This window comes from Tasmannia lanceolata, unplaced genomic scaffold (genome assembly GCF_043159265.1).
Source record: "Tasmannia lanceolata isolate RefF3 unplaced genomic scaffold, GAP_Taslan_0.1 ptg000048l, whole genome shotgun sequence".
Lineage (NCBI taxonomy): Eukaryota > Viridiplantae > Streptophyta > Magnoliopsida > Canellales > Winteraceae > Tasmannia > Tasmannia lanceolata.
The window spans coordinates 184,883-205,106 of record NW_027518725.1 but is presented as its reverse complement, the minus strand read 5'-3'; the positions used below and the strand labels follow the sequence as shown (position 1 = coordinate 205,106).

At 38.4% G+C, this 20,224-nt stretch overlaps 1 protein-coding gene across 3 annotated transcripts; it reads right to left on the bottom strand.

Annotated features, from left to right (window-relative positions):
- Nucleotides 1-3,512: 3,512 nt before the first annotated feature.
- Nucleotides 3,513-19,477, bottom strand: LOC143864436 (putative disease resistance RPP13-like protein 2). 3 transcript variants are annotated; one of them, XM_077375370.1, is made up of 2 exons: nucleotides 19,036-19,470; nucleotides 3,513-3,879 (listed from the first exon to the last, which is right to left on the bottom strand). In XM_077375370.1, exons 1-2 carry the CDS (start codon nucleotides 19,312-19,314, stop codon nucleotides 3,820-3,822), a joined length of 339 nt encoding a protein of 112 aa, XP_077231485.1. In that variant the 5' UTR covers nucleotides 19,315-19,470; the 3' UTR covers nucleotides 3,513-3,819. The 3 variants fall into 3 exon arrangements, with proteins under 3 accessions (XP_077231485.1, XP_077231486.1, XP_077231484.1); XM_077375371.1 differs by lacking the exon at nucleotides 3,513-3,879 and adding an exon at nucleotides 9,961-10,181 and having other exon boundaries at nucleotides 19,036-19,471; XM_077375369.1 differs by lacking the exon at nucleotides 3,513-3,879 and adding an exon at nucleotides 15,031-15,270 and having other exon boundaries at nucleotides 19,036-19,477.
- Between the last annotated feature and the right edge of the window lie 747 nt (nucleotides 19,478-20,224).

Genomic DNA, 20,224 nt, shown 5'->3' with positions numbered 1-20,224 from the left:
CTGTGACTGCTTGGACAATTTAGCTCCAAATGTTTTTTTCAAAGTAGAGTTGAAGATGGTGAGTGTTTCTTGTTCAGTTTTTGTGAAACTACCGGTTTACTCCAAAAGCTTAGGCTATTTGAGATGGCGTTGGTTTTTTTTTTTCCCACCATATCTCTCAGGGTATTTTTTTCTCCCACATAACCAAACATGGGATTTTTATTTTACCAGGATACTTCTAGGACTTTTTTTTTCCCACCTATCTCCCAGGGTATTTTTTTCTCCCACATAAATCCCGGGAACAAAAAAAACCCGGCAACCATACCTAGCATTAGGGGCCGTTTGGATACACGGATTTTAGAATCCATGTCTTAGTTTGAAAACAGTGTAAAAGAGGGTTCATGATCAGGCTGTTGTATGTTGTCCTGACAGTGTTTCTTGGATTTTAAGTAAGAAATCCAGTTTTTAGAAGTCTCTGCTGCATCCTAAGATTTCTATAACCAGGAAACATGGGATGATCTGCTACGCTCTTGCTGACAAAAAGAAGTGCGAGAAACCAAAAAACGACGGCCGGTCAACTTCTTCTCTTGTCTCTCATCTACAATTTTGAAGAAATCCTGGATTCTAAAATCCACGTATCCAAACGGCCCCTTAACATTTTCAGTGAAAAGAGGACACATTTATCCAAAGAAGGGGGTGTATTTATCATCTCCCGTATAATATCGGACCAAAGTCCTACTACAAATTTACCCTTCTAATCTTTCTAATCACCCCTTACCCCCACACTGCATGTATTTGTCATCTCTATCTGTCAAGACATGAAATCTCTCTCTCTCTCTCTCTCTCTCTCTCTCTCTCTCTCTCTCTCTCTCTCTCTCTCTCTCTCTCTCTCTCAAGACATAGAGATATCCATATATAGCGCACCATATAAAATCTCCCTTCTATGATGGTCTTAGAAGAAAGACATAAATATGCCACAGATTATTGTTAGGAAAGAGTCAACATCATACAAATGGACCATAAATAATTGATAGGAAAGACCCCACATACAGGCAAATCATTTATTTGCCCACTTTACCTTCTTTGACAATGTTTCACATTTTCCATTACTATTTTTCATCTCCCTCTCACTTATAGCAACCAACACTGTAAATAGGTAGTGGAAATGATTTTGAAGGCACAACCTATTTACATTGCGGCACATCAAATGGACGGCTTGGATCATCCTATTGTGTAGACCGTACGCTTCATTTTTGATAAATATGGGTGAGGCCTACAACTGGGCCCTAATGTTACTGTACGGCCTGCACCATAGGATGATCCAAACCATCCATTTGATGGGCCACAATGTAAATAGGCCGTGCCCCAAAAATTATTTCCAAGGATGTAAATAGGCCATGCCCCAAAAATTATTTCCAAGGATGTAAATAGGCCATGCCCCAAAAATTATTTCCATAATATGCAGTTTCTCTTTAGAACGGAGGGCTAGGTTCATCCTATGGAGAGAGACCGGTTTGGATCGGAGGACTAGGATCATCCTAAGATTTCAACAAATTAATTGTTGGGCCCACCAAGGAGTGGTTGTACCCTGGAGTTCTTGGTCCATTTGAGTCAACTCAGCAGAGTTTCAGGTCAAGTTGATGGCCCCTAGTTAACTGAGTCAACTCGCTAGGTTTCTGTACTTTGGATAGGATTGAGATAAGTTAATTTACACCAAAACTTTGGTGTAGAGTTCTGCATTCCATTGCCTAAATTTAATTTGTTTGATCATTCTTTTTTAGGCTCTCTTAAGCGGGCAGTTAAGAGAATTGGATTAAAATGCTGTTCTTTGAACCATTTGATATATAAGGTGGAACCCACAATGTGAAACAATACATATTGTAAGACACATGAGATTATGAAAGTAGTGTTTGAAATGGACTGCACGTCATAAAGTAGTCCTCTTCACGTTGTCCCCTTTGATTCTAAACCCACTTCTACCTACATAAATTTAATTTATGCAGGCAACTGAAGTTGGCACTACCATATTTTGATAATTGCACTAACTCATCTTGTCTTTTGGTATTTAAACAGCTGCCAAAGGTTATTTCAATTCCCAAAAAGCACTCATAAGCCAATTAAAACAGAAAAGGCAAGATGAGTTAATGCAAATATCAAAACATGGTTGCATATCAACAGCCAATCTGAAAAGTATTCAATGAAGTGAGGGAGTGCCATTATCAAGAGAAGGGAGTGCAGATACCATTTCCCTATATAAGATGTGCAGATTCTCACTAGAGAGAGAGAGAGAGAGAGAGAGAGAGAGAGAGAGAGAGAGAGAGATATGGGAAGCTCATTTCTGCCTGTTTTGGAAAATCTTTCTTTTCCAAACAATTCATGCAATCCAAACAGTGCCTAAAACTACACTAAAAGTTCCAACACATTACAAATGTTAATTAGGTAAAGCAATAAAAGGATCCAACACAATTTAGTGATAATAATCGGCAGAGTAGATAATTTAGTGATAATTTGAAACAGAGATAATGTTTATCAAAAATACATTTCACTAAATTTTGATGAAGAAAGCCTTCATAAACCACAATCTCCACACTAGAATTCACATCTGAAATCTATTGAAAAATCCAAGAGGAGGAGGACTAGCCAGCTTGGCTCGGACATAACATGGGCAAACACACTACAAGAAGACAAGAATCAGATAGAAAGAGGCAACCCTTATTAAAACTACCACAACAGAGGCTTAGTACATGCACTCATAAGCCAATTAAAACAGAAAAGGCAAGATGAGTTAATGCAAATATCAAAACATGGTTGCATATCAACAGCCAATCTGAAAAGTATTCAATGAAGTGAGGGAGTGCCATTATCAAGAGAAGGGAGTGCAGATACCATTTCCCTATATAAGATGTGCAGATTCTCACTAGAGAGAGAGAGAGAGAGAGAGAGAGAGAGAGAGAGAGAGAGATATGGGAAGCTCATTTCTGCCTGTTTTGGAAAATCTCTTCTTTTCCAAACAATTCATGCAATCCAAACTGTGCCTAAAACTACACTAAAAGTTCCAACACATTACAAATGTTAATTAGGTAAAGCAATAAAAGGATCCAACACAATTTAGTGATAATAATCGGCAGAGTAGATAATTTAGTGATAATTTGAAACAGAGATAATGTTTATCAGAAATACATTTCACTAAATTTTGATGAAGAAAGCCTTCATAAACCACAATCTCCACACTAGAATTCACATCTGAAATCTATTGAAAAATCCAAGAGGAGGAGGACTAGCCAGCTTGGCTCGGACATAACATGGGCAAACACACTACAAGAAGACAAGAATCAGATAGAAAGAGGCAACCCTTATTAAAACTACCACAACAGAGGCTTAGTACATATAACTGAAAATAGAAGCAAAAACCAAATAGCAATCCCCTGCCCCAAGAGCAGACCACAACCTCAAGAAACATACAAAAACCACCATAGAAAAGAGCAAATCCTGAATAGAGAATTCTACCCCCAAACTCGGCCACAAATCTGCAGAAAATCCTCCAAATTTGGTAAAAATTGGTTATATAGATGAAGGAAAATTAAAGAAAGAAAGTACGTTATATAATTAAAAGCTAAAGAGGGGATTATGAAATAACGAACCTGGGATGGTAGAGTGAGTCGGAGAAGGGTACGGTTGAGAGAGAAAATCACCATTCCCGAATCATTATATCCGGTACATGGGCTATCTTGTGCCAATCCTCTCCTCTCTCCCTTTCGCATCGTCTCCCCAAATCTGGACAACTCCTAATATACAGTGTTTGGAGTGCGGTGAGGCGTTGTAGTCCGGCGGGCAATGAAGTCATTTTATGACAATCTTCGATCCACAAACATTGAAGTGATGTGAGCTCTTCGACCCACTCTGCCAATGATGCCAACCCATAACAATGACAGATTTTCAGTGTTTTTAGGGCAGTAAGGTACCGCAAGTCATCCGGCAAAGAAACCATATTTCCACAGAAAGAAATCTCCAATGACTAGATTTCAAACGCCGCCCATCTAGCGATGATGCCAACTCATCACAATCACTAATTGTCAGTTTTTTTAGGGCAGTAAGGTACCGCAAGTCATCCGGCAAAGAAACCATCTTTTTACAGAAAGCAATCTCCAATGATTGAAGAGATTTCAAGCCCCTTACTACCCTTCCTCCTCGGGTAATGATGCCAGGTTTTCACACCTTTTTGAGAGATGTGAGGTTTCGCAATCCCTCCGGCAAAGACACCAGCTTATTACAACGCACAATGATCAATGACTTGAGAGCAACGAAATTGTCGAGCTCCCTAGGAAGACTACTCAACTTGTTGCATTCCCAAATTGATAAATGTTGGAGTGCATTGCATCGAAGAAAGCTTCCTGGAAAGGATGAGATCTCACTGAGACCATCAATATGAAGGGAGGTAAGATGCAGAAAACATGGCAGGTTGTTCAACTTTGAGCAGTCTTTAATCTTCAATTCATCAAGGCAAGGAAAAGCTTCTCCTTTCTCCACTGATGCCCACATCTCTAAATTTTCCATTTCACATAGCGAAAGGCTTTTCAAAGATGGAAAGGAAAATCCATTCAATGTGCTATTACCGTAAAACTCATTATTGATCTGCTTCAATGCAGACATTCCAGATATCACAAGATTCTTGAGCGAGGGAAGTTGGCCAAGTGGTGGGAGATTTTCACATCTCCAGCAATTTGAAAGTTTAGAAATGGATTGGTTGACTTTAAAACATGCCAACATAGACTGTTACAGGAAAGAAGTCAGGTTTACTATTCCTGATCAACCCCAACTCGTATATAAAAGCCTTGACGGAAACAAAACTCCAGCACTAATATCATCGTTGCAGGCAAGACGATTATTAAAATAGGGCTGTGAAGGATATCTCGCTCAAGTTCAAGTTGTGGACACGAGTAAAAAGAAGATGAAATTGGAGGACCTGCCTATTGTGCAAAAGTACGTTGATGTATTCCCTGGCGATCTACCAGGAGCCCCACCGAATCGAGAACTGGAGTTCTCTATCGAGCTAGTACCGGGAGCAAATCCAATATCCAAAAGACCGTATCGAATGACGCCGATAGAATTGGAGGAACTAAAGAAGCAACTACAAGAACTATTAGACAACCCAGTGTATCACCCTGGGGAGCTCCCGTCCTGTTCGTAAAGAAGAAGGATGGATCAATGAGGTTGTGCATTGATTATCGAGAACTGAACAATGTCACAATAAAGAACAAGTACCCATTGCCCAGAATCGACGACTTGTTCGACCAACTTCAAGGTGTCATGTACTTCTCCAAGATCGATCTCAGATCTGGTTACCACCAACTGAAAGTAAAGAAAGAAGACGTTCCAAAGACGGCGTTCCGCACGCGATACGGACATTATGAGTTCATTGTCATGCCATTCGGGCTAACGAATGCCCCAGCCGTATTCATGGATCTAATGAACAGAGTAGTTCACGATTATCTTGACAAGTTTGTTGTGGTGTTTATCGACGACATTCTTGTCTATTCTAAGAGTCGCGAAGAACATGAGGAACATCTGAAGATTGTTTTACAAACACTTCGACAGAAGAAGCTGTATGCCAAATTCAGTAAATGTGAATTCTGGTTGCAGCAAGTGGCGTTCTTGGGTCACACAGTCACCCGAGAAGGAATTCCTGTGGATCCAGCGAAGACTAAAGCCATTGAAGAATGGCAAAGACCCACGACAGCAACCAAAATTCGGAGTTTCTTGAGACTTGCCGGCTATTATAGAAGGTTCGTGGAAAACTTCACTTGATTAGCAAATCCATTAACGAAATTAACTCGGAAAGGCGCGAAGTTTATCTGGACCAAAGAATGCGAGGAAAGCTTCCAAATGTTAAAGAAGAGACTCGTCAGCACACCTGTGCTAGCATTACCAACACCAACCGGAAGATTTGTGATCTACAGTGACGCATCAATGGATGGGCTCGGCTGCGTATTAATGGAAAGTGGTGAAGTTATAGCTTATGCATCACGCCAACTAAAATACCACGAACAAAACTACACCACGCATGATATGGAATTGGCGGCAGTAATCTTTGCACTGAAGATCTGGCGACATTATCTCTACGGGGAAATGTGTGAAATTTATACTGATCACAAGAGTCTCAAATACATATTTTCCCAGAAGGAGTTGAATATGAGACATAGAAGGTGGCTAGAGTTACTAAAGGATTATGCCTGCACCATTCATTATCATCCTAGAAAGGCGAATGTAGTGGCAGATGCATTAAGTAGATAAACTTCCGGAACCTTGGCAAGAATGCTAACCAGTCAAAAGCATTTACTCAAAGATCTGAGAAAATTGGATATGAAAATAGTAGAATCGCGAACCAAGGGCTACATAGCACAGATGGTTGCTCAACCATCACTATTGGAGAAAATCAAGGCCACTCAAGTCGACCATCCTGAATTACAAGGAAAGATCGAAGCAGTTCGGCAAGGCAAACTTTCCGAATTCAATGTTGATAAAGATGATATCTTAAGATTCAACACAAGACTGTGTGTGCCCTCCGATCCAGAATTAAGAAGAAAGTTGCTAACTGAGGCACATAGTTCGGTATTCACAAGATTCAACACAAGACTGTGTGTGCCCTCCGATCCAGAATTAAGAAGGAAGTTGCTAACTGAGGCACATAGTTCGGCATTCTCCATACACCCAGGGAGTACGAAGATGTATCGAGATCTTCGAACCCATTATTGGTGGAATAATATGAAGAGAGAGATTGCTGAGTTCGTGTCTACATGCTTGGTTTGCCAACAAGTGAAAGCAGAACGACAGCTACCAAAGAGAGCCTTACAACCACTAGAGGTGCCTATATGGAAGTGGGATATGATAGCAATGGATTTCGTTACGGGACTATCGAGGACTACGAAAGGAAATGACGCAACATAAGTCATCATTGATCGACTGACGAAGGTAGCTCATTTTATCCCAATACGAGAAAAAATTTTCTTAGATCAATTAGGGAAGCTCTACATCAAAGAAGTAGTAAGATTAAGCGGGTCCTACCACCAGTGAGACCCACAATAAGCAAGACTCACAAATAATGACAGACGTTCAAAGCAAGGTGGATAAATTCACAAGACTGGCTCGATATGCAACCCACCTAGTGACAGACGTGCAAAGCAAGGTGGACAAATTCCAATACGGATTAAAGCCTAGCGTCAGGCGAGTATTAGCAGCTTTAGATTTTCAAAGCTACGAAGCCGTGGTGAGATGTGCTTTGAAAGTGGAAATTGAACATTTGGACTTTCAGCAGTCCAAAAACAAGTTGACCGGCGTAAAGAAAACGAATGAAAGCCAACCAGGAGGATTTGGAACAAAGAGACCTAATATCAAGGAAGCAGGAGACCAGCAACATTGCTCAAAATGTGAAAAGAGACATGGAGCTGTCTGTTACGTGGGGACACAAAAATGCTTCCAATGCGGAATAGAAGGACATGTGGCAAAGGACTGCAAGACGGTCCCAAAACAGAAACCGGAGGAGGAGATGACACAAAAGTACCCTCATCTATTTACTTCTTAAGGTACGTAAATTTCAAGGACGAAATTTTTTTAAGGAGGGTAGAATGTAATAACCGGTAATATATATATATATATAAATAATCGGGCATTACTCATTTTTCCCAGAGTTAATCAGGCATGAGGACATCTGGCATAATGGGGCGTACGCGATTAGAACCCAACGCTGAGCGAGGATTGAACGGCTTCCTACCACTACGCCACCGCCCCAGATGTCAACTAAAAATGAGTAGATATTTACACATATTAAAAATTACAAACAGTCACTATTCATAATTACTATTCACAAATAGTAACTATGCAAGATTACGCAGAAATACTATACAAGTTCACTATTGAGATGCACTATTTAAAATTACTATTCACAGTAGTACCCACCAAGTACTATTCACAAGCGGGTCGACCAACAGTGGGTCTCACATCAGCAGGCCCCACACAGATCCTACTACCAACGGGCCTCACAACAAGCAGGACCCACAAATAGCGGATCACGCCACAACTACTATCATTAAAATAGTTGCGCTGACAAAAATAATAATTAAATAAGATTAATTATTATTTTTAAGAGAGTAGTTGAAGAAGGTGAAATAATAATTAAATAAGATTAATTATTATTTTTAAGAGGGTGGTTGAAGATAGTAGGTGAAATAATAATTAAATAAGATTAATTATTATTTTTAAGAGAATAGTTGAAGACAGTAGGTGAACATATATCTATAAATAGAGGAAGAGAAGAAGAAAAAGAAAAAAAAAAGAAAGATAGAAAAGAGATCGAAAGAGAAGAAAGAGTAAGAGAGAGAGGAGAAGAAAAAGAAAATCCACTTAATCACTACCAAAGTAAGTATTTTATTATGGATAATATGGTTGGTTCTACCACCTATGTAAATATCAGGATAAAACATGCATAAGAGGCGATATCTCGTTATAGATTATGCAAGTTTTACAATCTTATTTGAACGGTGAAATGCTAGCATAGTAACCATAAAGTAAATGATTGATTCTACCACTATGTAAATATCCACCTATGTAAATATCAGGATAAAGCATGCATAAGAGGCGATAACTCGCTATAGATTATGCAAGTTTTATCATCTTATTTGAACGGTGAAATACTAGCATAGTAACCGTAAAGTAAACTTTAATCAAAGAAAGACGAACCGCTGAGTATAGTAGCACATCTTATTCGAACGGTAAAATACTAGCATAGTAACTGTAAAGTAAACTTTCATCAAAGAAAGACGAACTGCTAAGCATCGTAGCCAAGAAATAAAGGAAATCAAAGAATGGTGAACGGCTGAGCATTGTAATATGTGGAGTCCACAAGTAATATGTGGGGGCCACAGGAATAGACTTCATTAAGCATAGATGCTTTCATTCATAGTTATATCTCGGCCCATTCATAGCCATATCTCGGCTCATAATCCTCTAGATTTACACTCTCTAGAATCGCCTTTACCCACGTGCACATGGATGATTATAACGCGTCCACCCGTCATCACATCATATCACAAGATAAACCCTAAGATGGGCTACTAAACTCAGCAGTTCGCCTTTCTTTGATTAAAGTTTAACCCTAAGATGGGCTACTATACTCAGCAGTTCGCCTTTCTTTGATTAAAGTTTACTTTACGGTTACTATGCTAGCATTTGACCGTTCAAATAAGATGGTAAAACTTGCATAATCTATAGCGAGTTATCGCCTCTTATGCATGCTTTATCCTAATATTTACATAGGTGGATATTTACATAGGTGGTAGAACCAACCATTTACTTTACGATTACTATGCTACCATTTCACCATCACATCATATCACAAGATAAACCCTAAGATGAGCTACTAAACTCAGCAGTTCGCCTTTCTTTGATTAAAGTTTAACCCTAAGATGGGCTACTATACTCAGCAGTTCGCCTTTCTTTGATTAAAGTTTACTTTACGGTTACTATGCTAGCATTTGACCGTTCAAATAAGATGGTAAAACTTGCATAATCTATAGCGAGTTATATCCTAATATTTACATAGGTGGATATTTACATAGGTGGTAGAACCAACCATTTACTTTACGATTACTATGCTAGCATTTCACCATTCAAATAAGATGATAAAACTTGCATAATCTATAGCGAATTATCGCCTCTTATGCATGCTTTATCATGATATTTACATAGGTGGTAGAACCAACCATATTAATAAATACTTTTAACTATCCATATTAATATATACTTTAACTATCTATATGAAAAACTTACCTTGGTAGTGATGAAGTTGATTTCTTTTTCCTTCTACTCTCTTTTTTCTTCTCTCTTTACTTTCTTATCTCTCGATCTCTTCTCTCTCTTTTATTTTTTTCTTCCAACTGTAACGACCCGATTTCCCATCAAGTCGTTACGAGCAAACACCTGTCAAAATACTCACAATAACAACTGTCATTCTTATTTCATAACTAAAATGTTCCTTACAATAACATTTACCAAAGTCCAAACTAAATAAAGTCTTGATAGAAATAAAAACGATAAATGACGCAAGACGTCAAAATACAAAAACCCCAGAAACAAACTCTCTGATCACACAGTCCCTTATCCCAAGGTTCTTTCATTTGCAAACGCTCCACCATCTAACGCCTCAACCCCTGTGGTGGAGTTAACAACGTCAGAGCAGGGTCCTCCAGAGACCGAGCAGAGTAAGAGAGACAATATAATAAGTACAGGCAATATAATCCAGATCCTCAGCAATATATAGCAACAATAATAAAAACTGAAAAGGAATTACGCTATTTATTGCAATATAAATAACAGGAGTGACAATAATAATTGATATGCTATGTGTGCATGAGACAGCTCATTCCCCAGGTACATCCGGCTTTTTCCCAATTTTTTTTTCTGTCAGTTCTTTTCTGACTTTCTCATTTTTATTTTTATTTTTCTGCCGGTGTCCTTGCCGCACGACTACCCACTACCCCTGTCTGAAGGTAGTGGCGTTATGGACTCGGATTTCGGTCTCGCATTTAATGCCGAGCCGTTTCGGGGATACTATCCCATTTTGGTTGGTTGCCAACGAAAGGCAGTACACGCTTCTCGCGTTGGCCTTTGGACCTTAGGTCACAGGATGATACCACCACACCCTTAAGTTCCCCTTCACTCTCCCCCATATATGATCATGTATGATATGCAATTCGGAGTTTAAAGTACATTACTTTTGTCTCCCTTCCTGTATTACTTTGTCTCCCTTCCTGTATTACTTCGCATAAGATTTTATTCCAATAACGGTATGTGTATGGCCTTACTTCCAGGTTGATCACTCCCTAGTCTTGTTGTGACTTTTCGGTTTCTACTTTTCGGTTTCTATCATCTCCATGTTTAAAAAGGCAGGTGACAGCTAGACCTTGCTTGTAATGGTTTCCAATATAATTTGTCTATGCAATGTAACTCTACTTATAAAATTGTGCTTTATTGATACCTGCTTAGTTAATTTATACTTGTTTGTCTGGAATAAAATCTTATGCGAAGTAATACAGGAAGGGAGACAAAGTAATACAAGAAGGGAGACAAAAATAATGTACTTTAAACTCCGAATTGCATATCATACATGATCATACATGGGGGAGAGTGCAGGGGAACTTAAGGGTGTAGTGGTATCATCCTGGGACCTAAGGTCCAAAGGCCAACACGAGAAGCGTGTACTGCCATTCGTTGGCAACCAACCAAAATGGGATAGTATCCCCGAAACGGCTCGGCATTAAATGCGAGACCGAAATCCGAGTCCATAACGCCACTACCTTCAGACAGGGGTAGTGGGTAGTCGTGTGGCAAGAACACCGGCAGAAAAATAAAAATAAAAATGAGAAAGTCAGAAAAGAACTGACAGAAAAGAAAATTGGGAAAAAATCGGATGTACCTGAGGAATGAGCTGTCTCATGCACACATAGCATATCAATTATTATTGTCACTCCTGTTATTTATATTGCAATCAATAACGTAATTCCTTTCCAGTTTTTATTATTGTTGCTATATATTGCTGATGATCTGGATTATATTGCCTGTACTTTTTATATTGTCTCTCTTACTCTGCTCGGTCTCTGGAGGACCCTGCTCTGACGTTGTTTACTCCACCACAGGGGTTGAGGCGTTAGATGGTGGAGCGTTTGCAAATGAAAGAATCTTGGGATAAGAGACTGTGTGATCAGAGAGTTCGTTTATGGGGTTTTTGTATTTTGACGTCTTGCGTCATTTATCGTTTTTATTTCTATCAAGACTTTATTTAGTTTGGACTTTGGTAAATGTTATTGTAAGGAACATTTTAGTTATGAAATAAGAATGACAGTTGTTATTGTGAGTATTTTGACAGGTGTTTGCTCGTAACGACTTGATGGGAAATCGGGTCGTTACAGTTGATAGTAATTATAAATAGTGACTATTGGTAATTTTTAATATGTGTAAGTATCTACTCATTTTTAGTTGACATCTAGGGCGGTGGCTTAGTGGTAGGAAGCCGTTCAATTCTCGCTCAGTGTTGGGTTCGAATCGCGTACGCCCCATTATGCCAGATGTCCTCATGCCCGATTAACTCGGAAAAAAATGAGTAAAGGCCGATGATTACCCGCTTATGAGGTCATTTTTATTATATATATATATATATATTTTTAAATTTTTCTAAGCTTAATTTTTATAGATTTAAGGAGGGTGGTTGTTACATTTTACCCCGGTTGTTACATTCCTCTATTTTTATAGATATATTTTCACCTATCATCTTCAACTACTATCTTAAAAATAATAATTAATCATATTTAATTATTATTTCAACTACCATCTTCAACTACTCTCTTAAAAATAATAATTAATTTTATTTAATTATTACTTCGCCTACCTTCTTCAATTAATTATTCTCTTAAAATAATAATTAATCTTATTTAATTATTATTTTTGACAAACGCAACAATTAATTAATTATAGTGGTTTTGGCCTCGTACAACCTCTGCTCTTCTAATAGTGAATTCAAATGAGAATAGACATATCGGGTCGATGTAGGAATATCTACATTTTTTTCCCGATCCACGATATGACACTTGTTCCCAATAACAGACTGTGCAAGATCGTGAACCAAATCATGCTTAAGGTATGTCAAATTTCGAGGACGAAATTTTTTTTAAGGGGGGTAGGATGTAAGAACCGGTAAAATATATATGTATAAATAAATAAAAATGGCCTCATAGGTGGGTAATCATCGGCCATTACTCATTTTCCCCAAGTAATCGGGCATGAGGACACCTGGCATAATGGGGCATACGCGATTCGAACCCAACTCAAAGCTAGGATTGAACGACTTCCTACCACTAAGCCACCGCCCCAGATGTCAACAAAAACGGAATAGATATATACATATATTAAAATTTTCCAATAGTCACTATTCATAATTACTATGCACAATAGTCACTATGCAAGATTTACTATGCAGAAATACTATGCAAGTTCACTAAAAGTACTATTCACAGTAGGACCCACCGAGTACTATTCACAAGCGGGTCCCACACAAACGGGTCCCACATCAGCGGGTCCCACACAAGCGGGTCCCATATAAGCGGGTCCCACATCAGCGGGTCCTACACAAGCGGGTCCCACCAATAGCGGGACCCATCACTAGTCAGCACAACTATTACAGTCACGCACACCGTCTACTATTACACTTAACATTTACTGTTCAAACAACGAAAATAATAATTTAATAATATAATTATCGACGAAAAATAATTAAATAATATTAATCACTGTTACTTCGTTGACGAATATAATAATTAAATATCTAAATAGTATTTACTATTCAAAAGTACTGTTCACAAAAAAAATCTATAAATAGCGGATCTCAGAAGAAGAAAAAAACTCACGAGAGAAACAGATGAGAGAAAATAGTAGGGGAAAGAGGGAAAGAGGAAGAGAGGGAGAGAAGAAGAGGAAAAGGAAATCTGCTTCAAGGTAAGTCTTTTAAAATATTTATGATTGGTTAATCTTAGTAATTTAGGATAAAACGTGCATATGAGGCGATAACTCGCTATAGATTATGCAAGTTTTATCATCTTATTTGAACGGTGAAATGCTAGCATAGTAACCGTAAAGTAAAGTAAATGGTTGGTTCTACCACCTATGTAAATATCCATCTATGTAAATCAGGATAAAACATGCATAAGAGGCGATAACTCGCTATAGATTATGCAAGTTTTACCCTCTTATTTGAACGGTGAAATGCAAGCATAGTAACCGTAAGTAAACTTTCAGCACAGAAAGGCAAACTGTTAAGCATAGGCGAACTGCTAAGCATAGTAGCCAAGAAATAAACGAAATCAAAGAATGGTAAACCTGCTGAGCATAGTAACATGTGGGGTCCACATGAATAGTAACATGTGGGGTCCACATGAATTTACATGTGGGGTCCACATGAATAGTAACATGTGGGGTCCACATGAATGTAAAATGTGGGGTCCACATGAATAGTAACATGTGGGGTCCACATGAATAGTAACATGTGGGGTCCACATGAATAGTAACATAAGGGGTCCACATGAATAGTGCATGTGGGGTCCACATGATCTTAAAACATGACTTTGATACAAATTAGAATATTTACAGGTTATTCACTCCAAGGTGTAAGCTCAAACAAACCTGTGACCGGAAAACTATTGGTAAGGGTCGTAAGGGTTTTCTATCATTGATTCTCTTTTAAGTAAGGGTCCCCTATCATTGATTCTCTCATTGATTCTCTTTTGCTATATTTGAAGTAAGGAGTGTTCCTTTTATGTTTTTGAGGTAAGGGTTGCCTTATGTTTTTGAGGTAAGGGTTGCCTATCTATTGATTCTCTTTTGCTGATATAAAGGTTTTTCTTCTCCGAAACTTGTTTCAATGAGATATGTTTATGTTTAGGGTTTATCTTGTGATACCCTAATTCTGAATATGGACTGAGTTATGATATGATGACGGATGGACGCGTTATAGTCCTCCATGTGCACGTGGGTAATGACGACTCTAGAGAGTGTAAATCTAGAGGATTATGAGCCGAGGTATGGCTATGAATGAGCCGAGATATGGCTATGAATGAGCCGAGATATGGCTATGAATGAAAGCATCTATGCTTAATGAAGTATATATATCTTGATATCAAGTTCTAAAAGTTTTCTCTATACGTTTGGAAAGCCTGTTGTGCTTATTCTTTCTTTCCATATGAGATGTCATATCTGCAAAATATCATGTTCTTATGAGCTTGACAATTCTACATCACTTGTTGTTTATACCCTACTGGGCTATTTGAGCTCACCCCCTTCTTTTCCTTGTTTTATGGTTCCAAAACCCAGGTGAAGTATAGATGGAAGATGAGGAATGCTAGAGTTGAATGCAGAACTGTTCTAAAGAACAATTATATTTTAAGTGTGTATCAACTATGTCTTGAATTACGATGTAATAAGTTAGACCAAATGTAACGCCCCGGTTTTTCTTGAAAATACAAACTCGGTGCGTATAAAAATATGACATCATCTTTCTCAAAAACTTTCATTATTCTCAAACACTTTCATTATTCCCAAGATCTCAAATACGTTTAGAGGATTTACAGAAATTAGGTCTAACTTATTACATCGTAATTCAAGACATAGTTGATACACACTTAAAACATAATTGTTCTTTAGAACAGTTCTGCATTCAACTCTAGCATTCCTCATCTTCCATCTATACTTCACCTGGGTTTTGGAACCATAAAACAAGGAAAAGAAGGGGGTGAGCTCAAATAGCCCAGTAGGGTATAAACAACAAGTGATGTAGAATTGTCAAGCTCATAAGAACATGATATTTTGCAGATATGACATCTCATATGGAAAGAAAGAATAAGCACAACAGGCTTTCCAAACGTATAGAGAAAACTTTTAGAACTTGATATCAAGATATATAGACTTCATTAAGCATAGATGCTTTCATTCATAGCCATATCTCGGCTCATTCATAGCCATACCTCGGCTCATAATCCTCTAGATTTACACTCTCTAGAGTCGTCATTACCCACGTGCACATGGAGGACTATAACGCGTCCATCCGTCATCATATCATAACTCAGTCCATATTCAGAATTAGGGTATCACAAGATAAACCCTAAACATAAACATATCTCATTGAAACAAGTTTCGGAGAAGAATAACCTTTATATCAGCAAAATAGAATCAATAGATAGGCAACCCTTACCTCAAAAACATAAGGCAACCCTTACCTCAAAAACATGAAAGGAACACTCCTTACTTCAAATATAGCAAAAGAGAATCAATGAGAGAATCAATAGATAGGCAATCCTTACCTCAAAAACATAATCAAAGATAGGGGACCCTTATTTAAAAGAGAATCAATGATAGAAAACCCTTACGACCCTTACTAATAGTTTTCTGGTCACAAGTTTGTTTGAGCTTACACATTGGAGTGAATAACCTGTAAATATTCTAATTTGTATCAAAGTCATGTTTTAAGATCATGTGGACCCCACATGCACTATTCATGTGGACCCCTCATGTTACTATTCATGTGGACCCCTCATGTTACTATTCATGTGGACCCCACATGTTACTATTCATGTGGACCCCACATTTTACATTCATGTGAACCCCACATGTTGCCATTCATGTGGACCCCACATGTAAATTCATGTGGACCCCACATGTTACTATTCATGTGGACCCCACATGTTACTATGCTCAGCAGTTTTACCATTCTTTGATTTCGTTTATTTCTTGGCTACTATGCTTAGCAGTTCGCCTATGCTTAACAGTTTGCCTTTCTGTGCTGAAAGTTTACTTACGGTTACTATGCTTGCATTTCACCGTTCAAATAAGAGGGTAAAACTTGCATAATCTATAGCGAGTTATCGCATGTTTTAAGATCATGTGGACCCCACATGCACTATTCATGTGGACCCCTCATGTTACTATTCATGTGGACCCCTCATGTTACTATTCATGTGGACCCCACATGTTACTATTCATGTGGACCCCACATTTTACATTCATGTGGACCCCACATGTTACCATTCATGTGGACCCCACATGTAAATTCATGTGGACCCCACATGTTACTATTCATGTGGACCCCACATGTTACTATGCTCAGCAGTTTTACCATTCTTTGATTTCGTTTATTTCTTGGCTACTATGCTTAGCAGTTCGCCTATGCTTAACAGTTTGCCTTTCTGTGCTGAAAGTTTACTTACGGTTACTATGCTTGCATTTCACCGTTCAAATAAGAGGGTAAAACTTGCATAATCTATAGCGAGTTATCGCCTCTTATGCATGTTTTATCCTGATTTACATAGATGGATATTTACATAGGTGGTAGAACCAACCATTTACTTTACTTTACGGTTACTATGCTAGCATTTCACCGTTCAAATAAGATGATAAAACTTGCATAATCTATAGCGAGTTATCGCCTCATCTGCACGTTTTATCCTAAATTACTAAGATTAACCAATCATAAATATTTTAAAAGACTTACCTTGAAGCGGATTTCCTTTTCCTCTTATTCTCTCCCTCTCTTCCTCTTTCCCTCTTTCCCCTACTATTTTCTCTCCTCTGTTTCTCTCGTGAGTTTTTTCTTCTTCTGAGATCCGCTATTTATAGATTTTTTTTGTGAACAGTACTTTTGAATAGTAAATACTATTTAGATATTTAATTATTATATTCGTCAACGAAGTAACAGTGATTAATATTATTTAATTATTTTTCGTCGATAATTATATTATTAAATTATTATTTTCGTTGTTTGAACAGTAAATGTTAGGTGTAATAGTAGACGGTGTGCGTGACTGTAATAGTTGTGCTGACTAGTGATGGGTCCCGCTGTTGGTGGGACCCGCTTGTGTAGGACCCGCTGATGTGGGACCCGCTTATATGGGACCCGCTTGTGTGGGACCCGCTGATGTGGGACCCGCTTGTGTGGGACCCGCTTGTGAATAGTACTCTTGAATAGTTTATCTCAATAGTGAACTTGCATAGTATTTCTGCATAGTAATCTTACATAGTATTTCTGCATAGTAAATTTTGCATAGTGACTATTGTGCATAGTAATTATGAATAGTGACTATTGGAAAATTTTAATATATATATATATATCTATTCCGTTTTTGTTGATATCTGGGGCGGTGGCTTAGTGGTAGGAAGTCGTTCAATCCTAGCTTTGAGTTGGGTTCGAATCGCGTATGCCCCATTATGCCAGATGTCCTCATGCCCGATTACTTGGGGAAAATGAGTAATGGCCGATGATTACCCACCTATGAGGCCATTTTTATTTATTTATACATATATATTTTACCGTTATATTTCCAGAGTCGTCTTTTTCTATGTCTTGGAAGAAAGACCTCCATAATAAATCATTGAAAATCTCATTTCCAATGTGTTCCAACGCCATCCCTACCTACCTTAGGGGTAACAAAGCCATTAGCCATCCACAAAAGAATAAGTTCTTTCTGAATGGTAAAGCCTTTAGGGAATACAGAGCAAAATGAAAAGCATTGCCTTAGATGAGATGGCAAATTAATATAGCTCAATATTAGAGCCGGCAAAATTTCATTTTCTCTAGTTCCCATATCTGACTGTCTATTACCCACTCCCACCGTGCTTTCTGTTGGCCACACAGGAGTCTTCCTAATGCCTTTGCAGCTAATGGCACACCCCCACATTTTTTGACAATCTGTTCACCAATTGGAACCAAAATTGGATGCTCTTTACTTCTCCCTGATCCAAATGCTTGACGTTCAAACAGAGACCAACAATCACAGTCTGATAAACCAGTCGAGGGGATGAGGGAGTCATCAAGCGCACCCATCATCGATGCAACCCTTTTGTGACGAGTAGTCACAATGATTTTGCTCCCTTTGACTTTACATTTTAAGATTTGCTTCAGATTATCCCACTTTCCTCCAATCTTCGTTCCATACGTCAACAAGTACAAGCAAAAATCTCTTCTCACATATTATATCTTGTACTTGTTTTCGCATCTCAACTGTGTAACATCTGTTTTAGTTCCAGTTGCAGATTCTAAAATTTTTTTTACAATTCCAGTAACATCAAAATCTTGAGACACATAAATCCACATGCTTAGCTGAAAATGGCCTATTACAATCGCATGAAGGCCAATCTAGCTAGTGTGGTTTTCCCCAGAACCCCCATGACAACTAGGGCAATAACCGGGACTTCATTTTCATTATTATTAACATCGGCTTGCAATAGCCGCACAATCTTTTTTTTATCCTTATTTCTCTCATAAACTTCTAATTCTAATTCATTTACATCGGACACAGATTCACGCACATCGGACACTGGATGGGCAATAACCGGGACTTCATTTTCATCCATTTTGAACTCCTCCCTCACTTTTACAATTTTTTGTATTGTCGTGAGGTTCTTTTTGGTCCTAGTTGCTATATTATGGCGTTGGAATTGAAAACAAGGTAAGAAGGTATTACTTACCTGGCCACAACCAATTGAGTGTAATACCTGAGCTTCCACAGCCCAGTCTGATAAGATGTCATCAGCATCATAGGCCGCATCCATAAGATTTGAGAGCCAAACCTTCAGCTGCTCATTCTCGACTGCCATCGCCTCTGCGTTTGGGAGTATAGCACGAATCATTGATAAATTTCTCTGAAGCTCTTCCAGATCATCCTTAACACCCCTGAGTAATTTAACCTCCTTTAGGATTAGAGAGTTTAAATTCTCAAGCAGTATACTAACAATAGCATCCGCCATATTTCCTTGGTAACAGAAAAATAAATAAATTCTAGAGCTAGAGCAAGTAGAATCACAAGGGAAGGATATCTTGCAAGCTTCTTCCTGTAAGATGGTTTGTTATATAGACTCTTCAACTTTTTACTATTACTTTTTTATTTTCAATTTCTCTCGGCAACGATCATTTTCCACACCACGAAGCAGCCTCGAAGCAGCGTGTGAAAAGACTTTAGCAAATCCCAATTAATTTTTGCGCAAGCGACAAATAAGGGGTCCATAAAGTCCAATCCCACTACCCAAGGGCGCATCTTGTATTATTGTTTATTTATGGTGGTAGGACCCACACCCCATGTGCCTAGACCTGGCAAGAATAGACCCGGGCCGCCCGAAATTTCCCGGTCTGGGTCACATTTTAATATAGATATCATATTTCCATATATCAGTAAATTACTAACAATGACTTTCTATTTTGTTCTCTAATTTATAGATACATTTGCTTTATTTTATGACCTGACTTTCTTTTTCTTTTGCATACCTTTGCTTTATTACGTTCCTACTTACTTTATCTTCTTTCCATTTGCTATTGGGTACGTTTGCTTCACTAGTTCACCGCTTTGCTTTAAGGCCTGGACCGTAGGATGATCCAAACCGTCCGTTTGATGAGCCATGACATAAATAGGTTGCTTCCGAAAAATTATTTACTCATGATGATTTAAACCCTCCCATCTACAGAGGTTTCCTCAATAGATCGAAGGGCTACGATGGAAATAATTTTTTGGGCACAACCGATTTACATTGAGGCCCATCAAATGGATGGTTTGATCATCCTATGGTGCAGGCCAAACAGTAATTTCAGAAAAATACGGGGACCATCCAGGGCTTACACCGTATAATTTCTCATATATAACATCACACCAAACTCCTATAACAA

What these genes read in the sequence shown, in the direction of transcription:
- LOC143864436 (XM_077375369.1), bottom strand. Translation starts at nt 19,314, where the DNA reads ATGGCGGATGCTATTGTTAGTATACTGCTTGAGAATTTAAACTCTCTA. An exon ending in ACTCAATTGGTTGTGGCCAG is followed by an intron (nt 15,271 to 19,035) that starts GTAAGTAATACC and finishes TCCAAAACCCAG; the next exon opens with GTGAAGTATAGATGGAAGAT.